The sequence below is a fragment of the Pinus tabuliformis genome, chromosome Q, assembly GCF_031772625.1.
Source record: "Pinus tabuliformis cultivar Carrire ecotype Pingquan chromosome Q, CPIR1, whole genome shotgun sequence".
NCBI classification, from domain to species: domain Eukaryota; kingdom Viridiplantae; phylum Streptophyta; class Pinopsida; order Pinales; family Pinaceae; genus Pinus; species Pinus tabuliformis.
In genome coordinates, this window is record NC_142296.1 from 668,392,208 (window position 1) to 668,409,183 (window position 16,976).

Consider the following 16,976-nt stretch of genomic DNA (forward strand, 5'->3'; position numbering starts at 1 on the left):
ATCAAATTGAGGATGATAAGAAGAGCTATGAGCTAACTGAGTACCGAGACAAGAAAACAATTCTGTCCAAAAATTTCCAGTGAAAATGGGATCTCTGTCACTTACAATAATCTTTGGGTTTCCGTGTAGCTTTTGAATTGTTTCCATAAATGCAGTAGAAATTGTACTAGCTTTAAATGGATGTGATAATCCACAAAAGTGTGCATACTTGGTAAGTCTGTCAACTACCACCATGATGACACTCTTTCCCTCAGACTTGGGTAAACCTGTGATAAAATCCATTGAAACCTCCTCCCAACGTTGGCTTGGAATTGATAAAGGTTGTAATAGACCTGGGGTCTTAATTGTTTCAACTTTATTTGTTGGCAAACCAAACATTCCGCCACAAACTTTTGAATATCTGATTTAAGGCCATCACAAAAAAATTCCTTCTTAACCCTGTGGTAAGTTTTTAAAAATCCTGAGTGCCATCCTAAGGGATAAATGTGCAATTCCATAAGAATCTTTTGTTTGAGTTGGGAATTCTTACAGAGGTATAAGCGATCTTTGTACCATAATGAATCATTTTTCCAGCTAAATGTATCAGATTTACTGGAATCTTGTTGTAACTTTTGAATAAGTGCCCACACTTCTTCATCATTCTTCCATTCCTCCCTTGCTTCATTTATCCAATCTGGTTGGATAATAGAAATGGCACACAACAATGCTTCCACATCCTCATCCTTTCTTGAGAGTGCATCTGCCACCACATTTTTCTTCCCTTTTCTGTAGATGATTTCAAAGTCATAACCTAACATCTTTGTGACCCAATTTTGTTGCTCTTCAGATGATAATCTTTGTTCTAAAAAGTATTTAAGGCTATCATGATCCGTTTTTACCTTGAAGTGTCTTCCCATTAGGTAGGGTCACCATTTCTTAAGTGCATGTAGTATTGCCAACATTTCTTTCTCATAAATAGCTTTGTGTAAAAACTTTCCCTTGATTGGACGACTTTCAAAAGCAATGGGTCTTTCATCTTGCATTAAAACAACACCAATTCCATTTCCTAAAGCATCACATTCCACAATAAAGGTTTTTGTGAAGTCCGGTGTAGCTAAGACTGGTGCTTGGCAAATTGCCTCTTTAAGATGTTCGAAGGCCTTTGTTTCTTCTGGAGTCCATGAAAATGCATCTTTCTTCAATAATGTTGTTAGAGGTGTTGCTATTCTCCCATAATTCTTAACAAACTTGCGATAATACCCTGTCAACCTGAGAAATCCTCGCAAATGCTTTATGGATGTGGGGATTTTCCATTCCTTAATGGCTTTAATTTTGCTAGGGTCTACCTTAACTCCTTCATGAGACACAATATGACCTAGATATTCCACATCTTGTACTCCAAAGAAACATTTGGATCTTTTTGCATATAATTGTTTCTCCTCCAATAGTTGTAGTACCATGTCAACATGTTCAACTTGATCCTTCCACGACTTGCTGTAGATTAGTATATCATCAAAAAATACTAACACAAACTTTCTAAGGAAGGGTTTGAAAATTGAATTCATCAAACCTTGAAATGTAAAAGGTGCATTGGTAAAGCCAAAAGGCATGACCAAAAATTCATAATGACCCTCATGAGTTCTAAATGTTTTTTTTCAGAATGTCTCCAGTCTTCATTCTGATTTGATGATATCCTGAATGAAGATCCAACTTTGTGAAGTAAATTGATCCATGTAATTCATCCAGTAATTCATCAATGACAGGAATGGGAAACTTATCTTTAATAGTGAGCTTGTTGAGCTCCCTACAATCCAGACACATGCGCCATGATCCATCCTTCTTGTGCACCAATACTACTGGAGCAGAGAAAGAACTTTGACTAGGTTGAATTATACCAGCCTCTAGCATTTCTGCAACCATACATTCAATTTCACTCTTTTGGGCATAGGGATATCTGTACAGCCTGATGTTTGGAGGAACACTTCCTGGAATTAGATGAATAGCATGATCATGATCACGAATAGGTGGGAGAAGTTTGGCAGTCTCAAATACCTTGGAATGATTGTCCAAGACTTTTTGGAGATCTGGAGAAATAGATGATTTCGAGGTGGAAACATCTAGTGAACATAATTGTGCAATTACACCTCTTTGTTGCTTTTTTAGAAACTTTGTCATACCGTTAGAGCTGATTATCTTTCCCGGTTTCCCTGCAATACCCCTTAATTCAACTTCCTTTCCTTCCGCATAAAATTTTATGAAAAGTTCTTGAAAATTAAAAGCTATTGTACCCAAGGATTGTAGCCATTGGACTCCTAGTACAACATCAGCACCTCCCATTGGAATGGAAAGAATTGGGCTAGTCAATACATATTCTCCCATGGATAGCTTGATATTATGGCACTTTCCAGAGCAATTTATTGTTCCTCCATTTGCAACCATCACTTGACACTCTGGTGCTGGATATAGGAAGCAATTCAATTCTTTTGCTACCTTACAATGAATAAAATTGTGGGTACTTCCTGAATCAATCAACACTATTACCTTTTTCTTCTTGATTTGTCCTTCTATCTTGATGGTTTGAGGAGTGGTAATTCCAGCCAATGCATTACAAGATATGGTTAGATTCATTTCTTCTTTATCTAGACTTTGTTCCTGGAGTATATCCTCTTCTTTTGACCTTTCTTGCTTCTTTTCTTCTTCCTCTTCACAATCTATGTAGAATAATTTCTTCTCAGCACACTTATGACCTTTAGTGTATTTTCCATCACAACTGTAACAAAGCGCTTTTGCTATTTTTTCTTCCAATTGTTGTGGTGTCAACCTTATAGGTTGTGGAAGACTAGGGGCAACAACACTTCCATCTTTATAGTTGTGAGTGGTATGCTTCCTGGTTGCCATAATTTTGCTTTCCATTTTTCTTGCTAACCTGAATGCCTTCTCAATGAATCAGGTTCCCAAAGGCAAACATCATGTTGGATATTATCCTTTAAAGTCCCTATGAACACATCAATCCTATGCTCCTCTGGAATATTTTTTACCCTTATGTTCAATTTTTGGAACTCCTCAATGTGCTCCATTATTGAACCCTTTTGTTTGAGACTTATCAATTGGCTAAAAAAAGTGTTGCTTTTTGTATCCTCATAATGTGCTGTCAATTCTTCCGTAAAAGTTGCCCAAGTGATAATTTGTTTACGAGAGCAAAGCCATTGATACCATACAAACTAATTTGGTTCCAAATATAAAGTTTCAATACGTACCTTTTGTGTGTTTTGCACATTATTGAGATCGAAAAATTGCTCCATCTGTAACATCCATGTCGCGGGATCCTTGCCATCAAACTTCCTCATATCAATTTTTGGAATATGGTGGGTCTTCGATCCAACATTAGAGTCTATGAAATCATGATTAACATTTCTTTTGTTCGCATCATGAGTTTCCTTTACTACCCTTTCATCATTAGTAAGTATTTCTTGTAGAAAATTTGTCAAATCTACCTTCAAATCTATCTTCAAATCATCAATATTAGCTTCCATGCCCTTTATCTTAGATTCCATGCCATTTATCTTAGCTTCTGTTAGTTTTTGTGAGATATAAATTTGTTGCGCTTGATCTTGTAATTTTGACATATCATGTAGCATTTCTTCCTCTTCTTCATGAGTCATGCTAGAGCTTTCAAGTTGCGTACTAGGTGTTTGCATTTTCTTTCCTCGGGGCATCAGTTACCGATAATAATTCTCAACTATGCCCTTTGAATTCCTTCAAAATAATTTTTCAAACCAAGCTTAAGCAAAAATTTAAAAAAAATCTACACACCTTTTTTCACTTTGTAGGAGCTCAATATTTCCTCTGATGTATCTCTATAATTACAGATCATCTAGTTCTAAAATTGCAACCTACAGTAGCCCTCTATGTCCTCTTTCCAATGCCACCAGTCTGATCCCAATTGGATTCTCTAAAGAAGAGTTATGCCAAATCTCCCACAGTGATCTGATTATAGACTAGTTCAGTAGAGAAAACTTGTACGACGTGCCATGTGTCCTTATTTCAACCTTTGTCTCTAAAAAATATACAAGAAACTACAGTCCGTCCTCTCTCTATACCTTTTTATGAATTTTCAATCCGATTCTCAGAGAGAAAGTTATGACGATTTTCCCCAGGTCACCTGTTTGGAATGTAATTCAGGAGTCTGCAAAAAGACCAAATTCCTCAGATCATATCTTCGTAACTATAGCATGAAAAGCTCTGAAATTCAAACCCGAGCTTCAGTGCGATCTCGTCTCAAATGGGTTTTTTTTTTATCTTTTGAAAAGTCGGATAAAAAAAGTTATAGTGAAAATTCCACGATGACCTGTTTGGTGCAGCGAAACCCTAGAATCTAAAGCTCTGATACCAAATGTTATGGAACCAGCTCACAAAAAGATAGAAAAGATAGATCAACGCCTTAGAATTCAGCCTCTTCGAGGGGGAAACCTCCTTTACATTACACAAATGAATGATTCCTTGATGATTCAAATGACAAAACCTCCTTTCTATATATAGGAGTCTAAGGAGTCACAATATAACCCAGTTGACCTATCAGTAATAATATAAAGCCACAAAAATAACAATAGAGGGATTCTATGGGGCACAGTAATAACAATATGGGGGGCAATAGGGACACAACAATATTAATAAGGGATACAACTACAATAGTAATGGGGTAATCATTAGTATTATAGGGACCTAACATCCATTTTCTAAATATCGTTGGGTGTTTTGTTGGGAAGTTAAGGCCAATGCAATATTTCATTTTATTTTTCTTAATTTTATTATCAAATCCAATTACAATTCAATTAATGGTGGCTTGAATTCCCTGATTAGCCATTGGAGTCTATGTATCGCTCATTTTGAGGATGTGATTGGCATCCCAACTGTCAAATGACTTGAACAATAGCTTTCACTCTACTCACATATATTTCAATTTGGATACTTGAAGCTTGAGAGAAACTAGTGAGATGGGAGCTTATAAGTTGAGGAGTCCCTAACATTACAATGTTTTTTGAAGTAATATTGCTCAATAATGGCACTCTTTTTATAAGAGCTGATGATTTTTCCATATTATTGTTTGTTTCACTAATATTACATGAATATATCAACAATGTTTGTTCCTTTGCAATATATATGACTCTTTGCGAGCTTGAGAGGCCCTAGTTACCTTTCGATTCCAATGAATGATAATGCATACATCCTTTGACTATAGATTGACTTGCTAATATCACTACTTTACGGGTTATTTTGGGAGTATTGGTTCTCTTGAGTTGTTCTTGATTTATGATGCCTTGATTTTGAGATATTGGTTTAATATTCCAAGTTGATATCCACTTTTTGTCGCTTTGAGTTAGATCTCCACTACAATTTTTATCCATGCAATTTGTAATGATAGTTTATGTTGTCAAATTAATAGTATATTTTAATATTCTTTTCGATGAGACTTCAAATGTTACAGAGTATTTTAACAAAGTTGAACCCTAGGGGTACTTAGGAAGGTTTTCCATTGTCTCCTTGGCAACTCTTCCACTTTAGGCCAATGCTTTTCTTACTTTGAATTATTATGTGAAATGGACATTTTATATCAATGTCTAGATGGACTATGTTCGATCTATTTTTGTACAGATACTTCATTGTAAATGGGTTGAAATTCAAGTTGCAATTATTATGTAAAATGGGCAATTTAAATCAATATCTTGGGTGATTAGGAAAATTTCATTCACCTGCAGCATATAGTATGTTAGCAATATGGAAACAAGGTTGTTAGCGGGTTTTGTGGATGATTAATATTATTGGTCCTTTCGTGCTCAGATTCATTCTTGCATTGATAATATGGCATTGTAGCAATACATTGAATGGACTCCACAAGTTGTGTGGGTCATGTTGTAGGGTGTGACATTCAAGTAACTCCCTTGAGTTATTTTAGTAAGTTAAAAATATGGTCTGCATGATTATAGTTTTTATAAAGATTATAGATCATGTGTCAAATGATTTTTTTTTTTTAAATCAATGGCTATAAATGTAATTTTAAGGATTGCCATAACTCTTCACATAATTCTTTAAAGTGTGCTAGCTCAATGGAAGAGCATCTGCCTTACAAGCAGGAGGTTGGTGGTTCGATTCCACTGTGTGCTAACATGAATTAATCAACGGTTTTGTAGTTTATTTTTAATTAAATATTTTTTTATATCAGTTTATTTCAATGGTGAGATATTTTTGGATTCATTGTTTTATATTGTCTCTAAAGAGACAAAAGTGATCTTTAAATAAAAAATTTATCGTCTTTAGAGAGACAATAGCTAGTATTAAAGACATATTGTCTCTAATCCAATTGTTGTCTCTAGAGAGACAAAAATGAAATTGTCTCCAGAGAGACAAAAATGAAATTGTCTCGTAAGAGACAATAATGCTTGTGTTATATATTGTCTTTATAGAGACAATATTTTTTAACAGAATAATCTTTAAGGCAATATTTTTTAAGACAATAATCTTTAAGAGAATATTTTTTAAGACAATAATTTTGTTGAAAGTAGCAACAAGAAATGCTAAAAATAGAATTGCTAAAAATATCACTGCTATAAATAGCAATTCAGCCAGCGTTGAACTTAGCAACAATGGATGAAAAAATAGAAGTGCTAAAAATGAAATTCTATAAATAGAATTTCGGGATACCTTCCTATTTTAGTCAGTCCCTAAACTAAAATAGTGAAGTAAAATTCGAATTTGATCTTAGCAGATGTTTGTAAAATAATTAATTAATTCATCGAGTTAATTAGTTAAGGAAAATCAAACATGAAGTCTATGTGGGGACATGCAACAGTTTCTCGATTAATTGAGGAATTTATCCATCAGTTAAAAAGATAAGGATGAGTTGTAATATTAAGTTGTAATTAGTTGGCTCAGTTAACTGAGTCAAGTCCAGTTAGATTAATTCAATCAGTTTGTTGAATTAATGTAAGTTCAGTTAGTTAATGCTTGCATGCATGTAACTACTACACTTCAGATAACTAAGTATTCTCTCATAAATAACTCATGCATGTCAGTTCAGACAGAGACCCAGTTGAGATCAAATGGAGGGGCAGTGTACTATCAGTTGCTAAAATATTCCATTGTGAATATTCCTTGCATGCAGAAGGAATTCTTTCCTTGAGGATTGCGCAATTACTTCTTCAGGTTTAGTGAGTCTGATGAGGCCAATTCACACATGTGGCTTCACTGGACCCCAAGAAAAACTGCACAAGGAAATAGGAGGCTTGGAGGGCTTGAGGAGGACATATACGATGTCTATTCAGTCTGCGAGCTGTATTGTTTTATTGTAGAGAGAGCAGGATAACTTGAGAGCTGATTCTTTTTGTAACTTGAACAAGATTTCCACTTGTATGATAATACAGAGATTGGGGTTTTAGGCTGAGGCTTTCCCTGGGTTATTTCTTCTGTGTTATGTGTGATTGATTTCTAATTCTCAGTTATATGTGTTCTCTTGATCTTGCTCAATTTGATTAAGCTTCCACTAAGTGTTGTAGAAGTAGATCTTGTATTATGTTTTAGTATATTGAATAATCTGTTGATCTACAGTGGGAATTTCTACATGGTATCAGAGCAAAGGTGATCAAGGCGGAGAACAATATACAGAAAGGATAAGTTCGAAGTTTGTGGTTTCAGAATATAGAAATCGAGTTCTTATCACATCTCAATTTCACCTATGGCATTCAGTGGTTTAAGACTCGAGTATGCCCTTAATGGCAGCTCAAATTATATAGCTTGGAAGGATCACATGGAGGTAGTATTAGAGGATAACAGTCTAAAGGACTTCATTGATCAAGAAGCCCCCAAGCCGACAAATGCTACTTAACTAGCGGAATGGAAGAAATGTGTGGCTAGAGCAAGAAGAATCCTCCTGGAGGGAGTTCGAGACCACATTGTCTCGAGCCTCCATGGGAAGGGGACACTGTTTTTGATGTGGAAAACATTGAAAGATCTATATCAAAATAGTAGTGACTAGAGGAAGTTGGCGCTGAAAGACAAGCTTTGTAATATCAAGTGTGAAAAAGACAACACGATCTCTACATATCTAAACAAGCTCACCACCTGCAGGGATGAGCTTGGAAGTGTAGGGATCACGACCGCTGATGATGACATGGTGAGTCTTGCACTCCTTGGTCTTCTTAAGAGTTGGCATAACTACCAAGACTCGGTTAATGAAAGAGAAAAACTACCAGATTGGGAACGACTTTGGTCAGATCTGATGCAGGGGGAAATAAGAAGAAGCACTAGAGATGGATCCTCATCGAAGCAATATGATGAGGAAAATCTAGCCTTAGCGAGTAAGGCGAGGAAAGGGAAAGGGAAGGCGTCCTATCGCAAATCCGGTTCTTCCCATGGTGGGAAGAAGATTGACAAATCGAAAGTGCGATGCTTTCATTGTCATGAAGTGGGCCATATGCTACGAATTGTCCATAGAAGAAATCCAAGAAGGGTTCCTCGAAGGGATTTGATGGTGAGTCACTGGCCTCACAGTTTGAGTTGGATTTCTTGCTTATCGCATGCATGGTTTCATCCATGGTGGGATGCGTGTGGTACCTGGACAGTGGAGCGTCATTCCACATGTCAGGTGACAAGAATCTTTTCAGTACCTTGGAGAAGAAGGATCTCCAGATGCAGATCGAGATGGGCGATGATGGAAAGTATCGTGTTTCAAGTGAAGGTACGGTTGTGTTTCAGAGGGAGCATGGAGCTCCCCTCACCCTGACTGATGTAAAGTATGTACCAGGTCTGAAGAAGAATCTTGTGTATGTCGCTATGCTAGAAGATAAAGGCTATGATGTAGCCTTTAGTAAATGAAAGGTATTCCTGAGGCATATCGTTACTGGACAGACAAAGCAAATAGGGATTCGAGTCAAGAATCTCTACAAGCCGGAGGTAGACGACTATGCTACTTTTAGTTCCTAAGCTGAGATGGTGCAGAGCCAAGATATTGATGAGCTATGGCATAGAAGACTGGGCCACTTGCACCATGGAGCCCTGAAGATCATGCAACAAATTTCTACTGGATTACCCAAGGGAAAACTTGAGTAGACGACTACATGCAAAGGTTGTACCTTGGGTAAGTATGCAAAATCTTCCTTTCCAGATCGAGACAATAGAGCTGGAGCAATCCTGGAGCGAGTTCACTCAGATGTTTGTGGACCTTTCTCTACAACCTCCACCGCTAAACAAAGGTACTATGTCATTTTTATTGATGATTTTTCTCATAGATGTTGGATCTACTTTATGCAAAAGAAGGATTAGACCTTCTTGAGGTTTTGTGAGTTTAAAGCCTTGGCAGAGAAAGAATCTGGAAAGAAATGGTGGAGAGTATGTCTCCCAACAGTTTAAATACTTCTGCGTTGTAGAAGGTATTAAACGGAATTGATGGCACCCCATAACCCATAGCAGAATGGGGTGGCCGAAAGAAATAACAGATCGATTGTGGGAGCAGCTCGAGCAATGTTGCATGACCAAAGCCTACCACTGCATTTGTGGGCTAAGGCATGCAATACAACAGTATACTTTCAGAACAGAAGCCCGCATCATATACTGGGGATGAAGACACCTATGGAGGCCTATTCCGGGAAGCGACCTGATGTAAGTCACTTCTGAATCTTTGGATCATCATTTTACTGTCATGTGACCAAAGGTGCCAGGAAGAAGCTAGACCCAATAGCTGAGTTGGGAATACTTGTGGGGTACACGGATACACCCCACGACTAGCGGGTGTACTTGCCTTCCACTCAGAGGACCCTGCTACGCAGGGATCTGAAGTTCGACGAGCAGAAAGCCATGCAAGTGTCACTTGAGAGGGAGCTCAAGTTGCATGCAGAGGAGGAACCTTCAGTTCCTAAGGAGGAGGAGCCTCAGATTAATGCAGAGTAGCTGCATGCAGAGGATCTAGGAGTGGACACATCCATTCATGTTGAGACTTCTAGAGATGGGCGGAAACGCTCAAGGGAAGCTAACAGATTGATGTTGGATGCGCGGGAGAATGTGGGACAACCATCTTCTCACCGCAGACAGAGGAGGTCACCCAAACATTACACTGGGTACATGGCCCTGGTTGGGGAGTGTGTAGATACCGAACCTTCTTCATTCGAGGAGGCAGTGCAGCAACCAGTCTGGATTGATGCAATGGTAGAGGAGCACGACTCTATCATTTAGAATAGTGTGTGGGATGTTGTCCCAAGGCCCCAGGGCAAGTCAATGGTGAGTTCCAGATGGCTTTACAAGGTAAAGCAGGCAGCAGATGGCCGTGTTGAGAAACATAAGGCAAGGTTTGTTGTCCGGGGTTTCTCACAGGTCGAGGGGATCGACTACGATGAGACTTTTGCTCTCGTAGCAAGGTACTCATCGATTAGATCGATGTTGGCACTATCAGCTCAGATGGGGTGGATAATGCACCAGATGGATGTGAAGACATCATTCCTCAATGGGAAGATTGAGGAGGAGGTGTACATTGAGTAGCCAGAGGGTTTCGAGACCTTCGATCATGAGTTGCATGTGTGCAGACTCAAGAGGGTCTTGAATGGGCTAAAGCAAGCACCCTGTGCTTGGTACACTAGGATCGACAACTATTTCACCGGTTTGGGCTTCACCAAGAGTGAAGGAGAGGCGAACCTTTACCACATCATGGTAGAAAGTAAACCATTGATCATTTTTCTTTATGTCGATGATCTGATTTTTACAGGTGATGATCAGCTGATACAGTATTGCAAGGAGGATCTTGCAAGAGAGTTCGAGTTGAAGGACATGGGCCTTATGCACTACTTTCTAGGCATGGAGGTGTGGCAAAAAGATGGGGAAGTATTTGTGTCTCAAGGCAAGTATGCCAATGAGATACTCAAGCGCTTTCACATGGAGAAGTGCAAGCCCATGCAGACTCCTCTAGCTGGGAATTGGAGGAAGGAGGATACTACTTTAGGTGAGGTAGTAGCTGCTACTGTTTATCGGCAATTGGTGGGTTCACTTATGTATTTGTTGAACACACGACCTGACTTATGCTTTGCGGTGAACTAACTGAGTCAAGCTATGGTTTAGCCTACCAAGCTGTTTTGGAAGGCAGTGAAGCATGTGCTGAGATACCTCAGAGGCACATCTCAGTTCAGATTGTGGTACAAACGGACAGAGGGAGTGAAGCTTCAGAGCTTCACAGATGTGGATTGGGCAGGGAGTCCATCAGACCAGAAGAGCACTTATGGAGGAATCTTCAACCTTGGTTCAGCTGCAGTTTCCTAGTACGACAGGAAACAGAGATCAGTTGCACTTAGCTCAGTAGAGGCTAAATGCATGGCTGCTAGTCAGGCTGCATGTGAGGCCATTTGGATGCGGAAGATTCTAGTGGGATTGTTTGGTCAGATGATGGATCCTACAGTGATCTACTGCGATAACCAAAGTTGTATAAAACTCTCTGAGAATCCAGTTTTTCATGACCGGTCCAAGCACATTGATATCCGGTATCACCATCTTCGAGACTGCATGGTCAAGAGGATCATGTTGTTGCTGTATGTTACGACCGAGAAACAAGATGCAGATATTTTGACTAAGGCATTGTCAAAATGCAAGTTCGAGTTCCACAGAGACAAGATTGGGGTTACTGATAATCCCTTTCTTGTTGAGAGGGAGTGTTGAAAATAGCAACAAGAAATGCTAAAAATAGAATTGATAAAAATAGCACTGCTATAAATAGCAGTTCAACCAACGTTGAACTTAGCAACAATGGATGAAAAAATGGAAGTGCTAAAAATAGCATTCTATAAATAGCATTTCGGGATACCTTCCTATTTTAGTCAGTCCCTAAACTAAAATAGCGAAGTAAAATTCGAATTTGATCTTAGCAGCAGTTTGTAAAATAATTAATTAATTCATCTTGAGTTAATTAGTTAAGGAAAATCAAACATCAAGTCTATGTGGGGACATGCAACAGTTTCTCCATTAATTGAGGAATTTATCGATTAGTTAAAGAGATAAGGATGAGTTGTAATATTGATTTGTAATTAGTTGGCTCAGTTAACTGAGTCAAGTCCAGTTAGATTAATTCAAACAGTTTGTTGAATTAATGTAAGTTCAGTTAGTTAATTCTTGCATGCATGTAACTACTACACTTCAGATAACTGAGTATTCTCTCATAAATAACTCATGCATGTCAGTTCAGACAGAGACCCAGTTGAGATCAGATGGAGGGGCAGTGTACTATCAGTTGCTAGAATATTCCATTGTGAATATTCCTTGCATGCAGAAGGAATTCATTCCTTGAGGATTGCACAGTTACTTCTTCAGGTTTAGTGAGTCTAATGAGGCCAATTCACACATGTGGCTTCATTGGACCCCAAGAAAAATTGTGCATGGATATAAGAGGCTTGGAGGGCTTGAGGAGGACATATACTATGTCTATTCAGTCTGCGTTGTATTGTTTGATTGCAGAGAGAGCAGGATAGCTTGAGCGTTGATTCTTTTTGTAACTTGAACAAGATTTCCACTTGTATGATAATACAGAGATCGGGGTTTTATTCTAAGGATTTCTTCGAGTTATTTCTTTTGTGTTATCTGTGATTGATTTCTCATTCTCAGTTATATGTGTTCTCTTGATCTTGCTCAATTCGATTAAGCTTCCGCTAAGTGTTGTAGAAGTAGATCTTGTATTGTGTTTTAGTATATTGCATAATCTGTTGATCTACAATGGGAATTTCTACAAATTTTTGAGACACCCGCTTAAAGACAATACACAATTTTTTTTTTGTCTTAAGTTAAGACAATTTACCCAAAACTTGTCTTAAAACCCTCCTTTATGTAGTAGTGGTAAAAGGATGGGGCGGTGGATAAGGAAGCACTTGGAATAAGATTGATTTGGTGTTCAATAGAGCATTGGGGATGCAACACCATGGGTTTGGTGAAGATATTTGCAAATTTTGGCTGTAGTGGAGCCATGGCAGGGGGTATTGGGTTGGTGTTGTTTTCTAGCTTGACATAGTGAACCAAACAAAGGAATGTATTGGTTTATATTGACTTTCTTAATGGAATATTTGTTAGTAAGAGGTTGGATTAATGTGAGGGTCGAGGATGTGAGCACATAGGTGTGGCCCTCATGTTGCAAGTGGTATTTGTGATCTTTAGCATGATAAAAAAGATCTCAGGCTTGTTGGTATGGAATGCCTAGTAACAAATCAGCACAATCGAGAGGAGAAACATCACATAGCATAGTATCTTGAAAAGGACCAATAGCAAAGGTGATGACACAATGTTGGGAGACAGTAAGACGAGGGCCTTCCTTTTGAACCCAAAATAGATGATATGGTTTAGGGTGTGGAGTGGTGGGAAGGCTAAGGTGGTGAACCAAGTCTTGTGCCACATGATTCTTGTAACTCCCATTGTTGAGGATAAGAGTCACCAACTCATGTTTTATTTGACAATTATGGCTAAATAGAGGTGCAACAGAGGTTCCAGCTTCATTAGTAGTCATGATGATGAGAGAGGGATATACTTCGGTAGGATTGTCAAGAGAAACAACTGCAAGTGAGGTAGAGGAATTTGGTTGCTCTACCTCTGTAAAAAGAGTCTTGTTGGGGTGCATATTTTGAAGTACACGACAGTTTGCTGAAGCATGTGAGTTGGTCTTATGAAATATACACCAGTGGGATGAGTCAAGGGCCACATTACATGGACTAGTAGGAGATGGACCATTTTTGGTTTGAGGAGATCGGGTTTGAGGAGCCACTTTATGTTCTACAACCAAGGCCCGAATAAAGGCCTTATCCAAGGAAGTACTATCAAACAACTCAACTTCTCGATGAAAAAACATTAGTAGACCAGAATTAAATTTAATAATTAATACCTCTTCTGGATCAGAGATATGGAGTTGAATGTGCAATTTGCAGAAGACATCAATGTATGCTTGCACTGATTGATTCGGTAGTTGTCAGAGTTGCAACCATTTGGCAAGGAGATTTTGGAGATATCTCGGGGGGTAAAAACATGCTCTTAAGGCTTGGCAGAAGTCATCCCAAGATGTGATATGTGTGGATCTGGTCTTGGCTTGGTCTCCGAGCTCAACAACCAAGGATATATTCTCGAGTTGAGTATCCCACCATGTTTGCGCCAAGCCCTCCAACTGTATACTGGAGATTTGAAGCTGCATTTCTTCTTCCATTGTGGGACATGTTTTGAAATAGGTAGAGAGACTGTGGAGCGAAGAATCGATGACCTCTCCATTCATTTGGCCAGAAAATTTGGCAATTGAAAGTGTGTATCCAACTGAATTTGTCCAAGAGGGTGTCTCTGTTGTTACAGTGTAATTAGATCTTGAATAGCCATGCATAATCATGGGCTGGTGAGTCCTCGGTTGAGGGTTCTCGATAGGGTGGTATGATTTTCATCCACTAAAGGAATTGAAAGGTATAACCTCAAGCTACAATTTGCAATGGGAATCTGAAGCAAGGAGGGTGCACTAAAAAGGGTGTTGAATTGTTAAGCCACAAATCCCAAAAAAAATATTTGAACAAGTGGATGGCTTCCAAGATCTTATGCTTTAATACCAATTGATCTACATGCAAATCTAAAAAGATTCAGAAATGGAGAGAATAACATAGATGTTTTGGAAAACAATACGAGGGAGTGATGAGCATTTTATAAACAATGCAAACATCCTCCTTATGCATTTTTAATTACAAATTATATGAGATAAAAATCAATTACATTATTAGATAAAACAACTATAGAGATGTTTCCATATTTACTAGTTTTTTTATGTTTCCTTCTTTTTGAGTTTTAGATGTTGCCAAGAAAGTAGTGTGCTTTTTCCTTGTTGTCTAGATGTTTTTGATTGGTGATCCTTCTTTGTTGCCCAAAACTCCTAATACAACTCCTAGAAATGATGTTTGTTTGATGTTGTCTCTCCAAATGCCTTCTTGAGTTGGGTAGATGGGAAATGGCACTGAGAATGACCTTGATTTTCATAGACCTTTGTAACTAGCTACAAACAATTTTCTAGTAGTATTTGTGTCTTGTTGGAGCCATAGCCTCTAATTCATCCTTTGTCCATCCTATTCTATAGGTAGCTTCCGTGAAGGATGCTTATTAAAGATCTCGGTTAACTAGATCATTAATACTAAGTTAGACATACTCATAGAATGAGATTCATCCACGTTCCTGTATAGTCACAGATGTAAAGACTGTAACTAATTTAAACAACTATTTACTCTAAACAGAATATAAAATCTTCATGGACCTGCTTTAAAATTTAACAAATTTTCATATATAAAATTGATTGATTTGATGAGAAGTACCTACCTAGTTTCCTGCGGATGAAGAGACTTCAGAATTTTTCCAGCTCTTGCTCCCGTTACCAAAAGACCATAACCTCCCAGCCAAACTAAGTACAACCTAAGTACTCAGTCCAGAATGCTTCTCAATTGTTGCACTCTGTTCCCCCGTGCCCAAAAACTTCAGAACAAACAAGGCTCCGTCTTTTCTATTGAAAAATTCTGTGTTACCAATTTTCCTCCTCCTTTTCCACCGCCTTTCCTCCAATCCCTCCCTTCCTTCTTATAAGTTCTCGTTCACCAACTTCCTCCATCTCCGTGTCCTAATTTTGATACGTGTTGATTTTATAAAAACAAAATCTGATTTGATTTAGTGACTTTATTCGAATATCTAAATTTGATTTAATAAAGTTTATTTATTATTTTAATGATTTAATTTAATTTATTTAGTTTATAATTTTAATTTAATTTCACAAATTTCAATTTACCAATTAAAATTTAAACATTAAAACTGACATTTTTGTTCGTTTGAGGGTTTATTATATATATAGTGTGTTACATACGGGTCCATACATACGTAGCTATCATATGGAGGCCTCGTATGTATGCTAATACTGGTATTTTATTTATAGCTATAGGTGGGTCATTACAACAGAGTCGAGGTTTGAGTTGAGGTAGAAGCTAAGCATGGCAACTCCATGTTTAAAGCTAACCACTTATCAATCGTAGAATTTTTAGTATTCTCTTTTATAAATGTATTAAATAATAATTATTTTCTCATAATAAATTAGTTATTTATTAATTCATTTAAAAGTCTTTAATGGTGGGCTAGGAAAGATACCATTTCCATATTCTCTACAAATTATGTATGTTGATCAAATTTCTTAGTATCCCATCAATCATATTTAGATGTTGAAGGAGCTACATCGAAATTAAGGTAGAGCTTCATGCCATTTGGGAAATTCTCCACTCTTCTGCTACTGAAATCTCTTGTGCCCACATGGCAAGGGTGACTGAATCAACCCCTCCATTGTAGAGGATAATTGGATTGTTGTCATCACATGCCTTCCACTCCTATTTTCTTTGCAACTCTATCGTGCTATGTTTTCCAGAGGCATACACAAAACTTAAAACAAGGACTATGTATATTAAATGCATCCTTTATTAATCCCTCATCCATGTTTAATACTATTGACTAATCAATGAGAAAAAGCTCTTATAATAGGCATATGCCATATATGTACTCGGTAAATTCATAAGATATGACATGCACTGAAAATTTAATAAAGTAAATGAAATAGTTGAGAGAGGAATGGTTGTAGTATCTGTTATCAACATTCATTGATATGACCTGACCTGAAATGAAAACCTAATAAAATAAATGAAATAGTTGAAATAGTTTAGTAATCGTAATCTACCATTCATTGAGGATTTCAACTGAGCACAAACAACAAAAAGTAAAATAAAATCTCGAAGTTTTCTTGTAAAAAGAACGACATCACAATATTACTTATAGATATTGTCTCCAACATGAAATTTGTTGCTAGAAGCCATCCATGAAAGTTTGAGTGAGTATCTCATCCTCTATTTTCTCCCACCACGCGTTATACTACTAAACATAAGTCTACATTCACCATGATCATTTGATCTACAATTCATCGGAGCCTCACTTCTTAGCTGGAT

At 37.7% G+C, this 16,976-nt stretch overlaps 1 protein-coding gene across 1 annotated transcript in view; it reads left to right on the forward strand.

Annotated features, from left to right (window-relative positions):
* LOC149221317 (uncharacterized) overlaps positions 1 to 14,327 on the forward strand; it is a 117,725-nt gene extending 103,398 nt beyond the window's left edge. Inside the window, exon 8 of the mRNA XM_089387358.1 lies at positions 14,205 to 14,327. Within this exon, the coding sequence (XP_089243484.1) occupies positions 14,205 to 14,327 (123 nt within the window). The remainder of the gene's footprint in view (positions 1 to 14,204) is intronic.
* Positions 14,328 to 16,976: the final 2,649 nt, after the last annotated feature.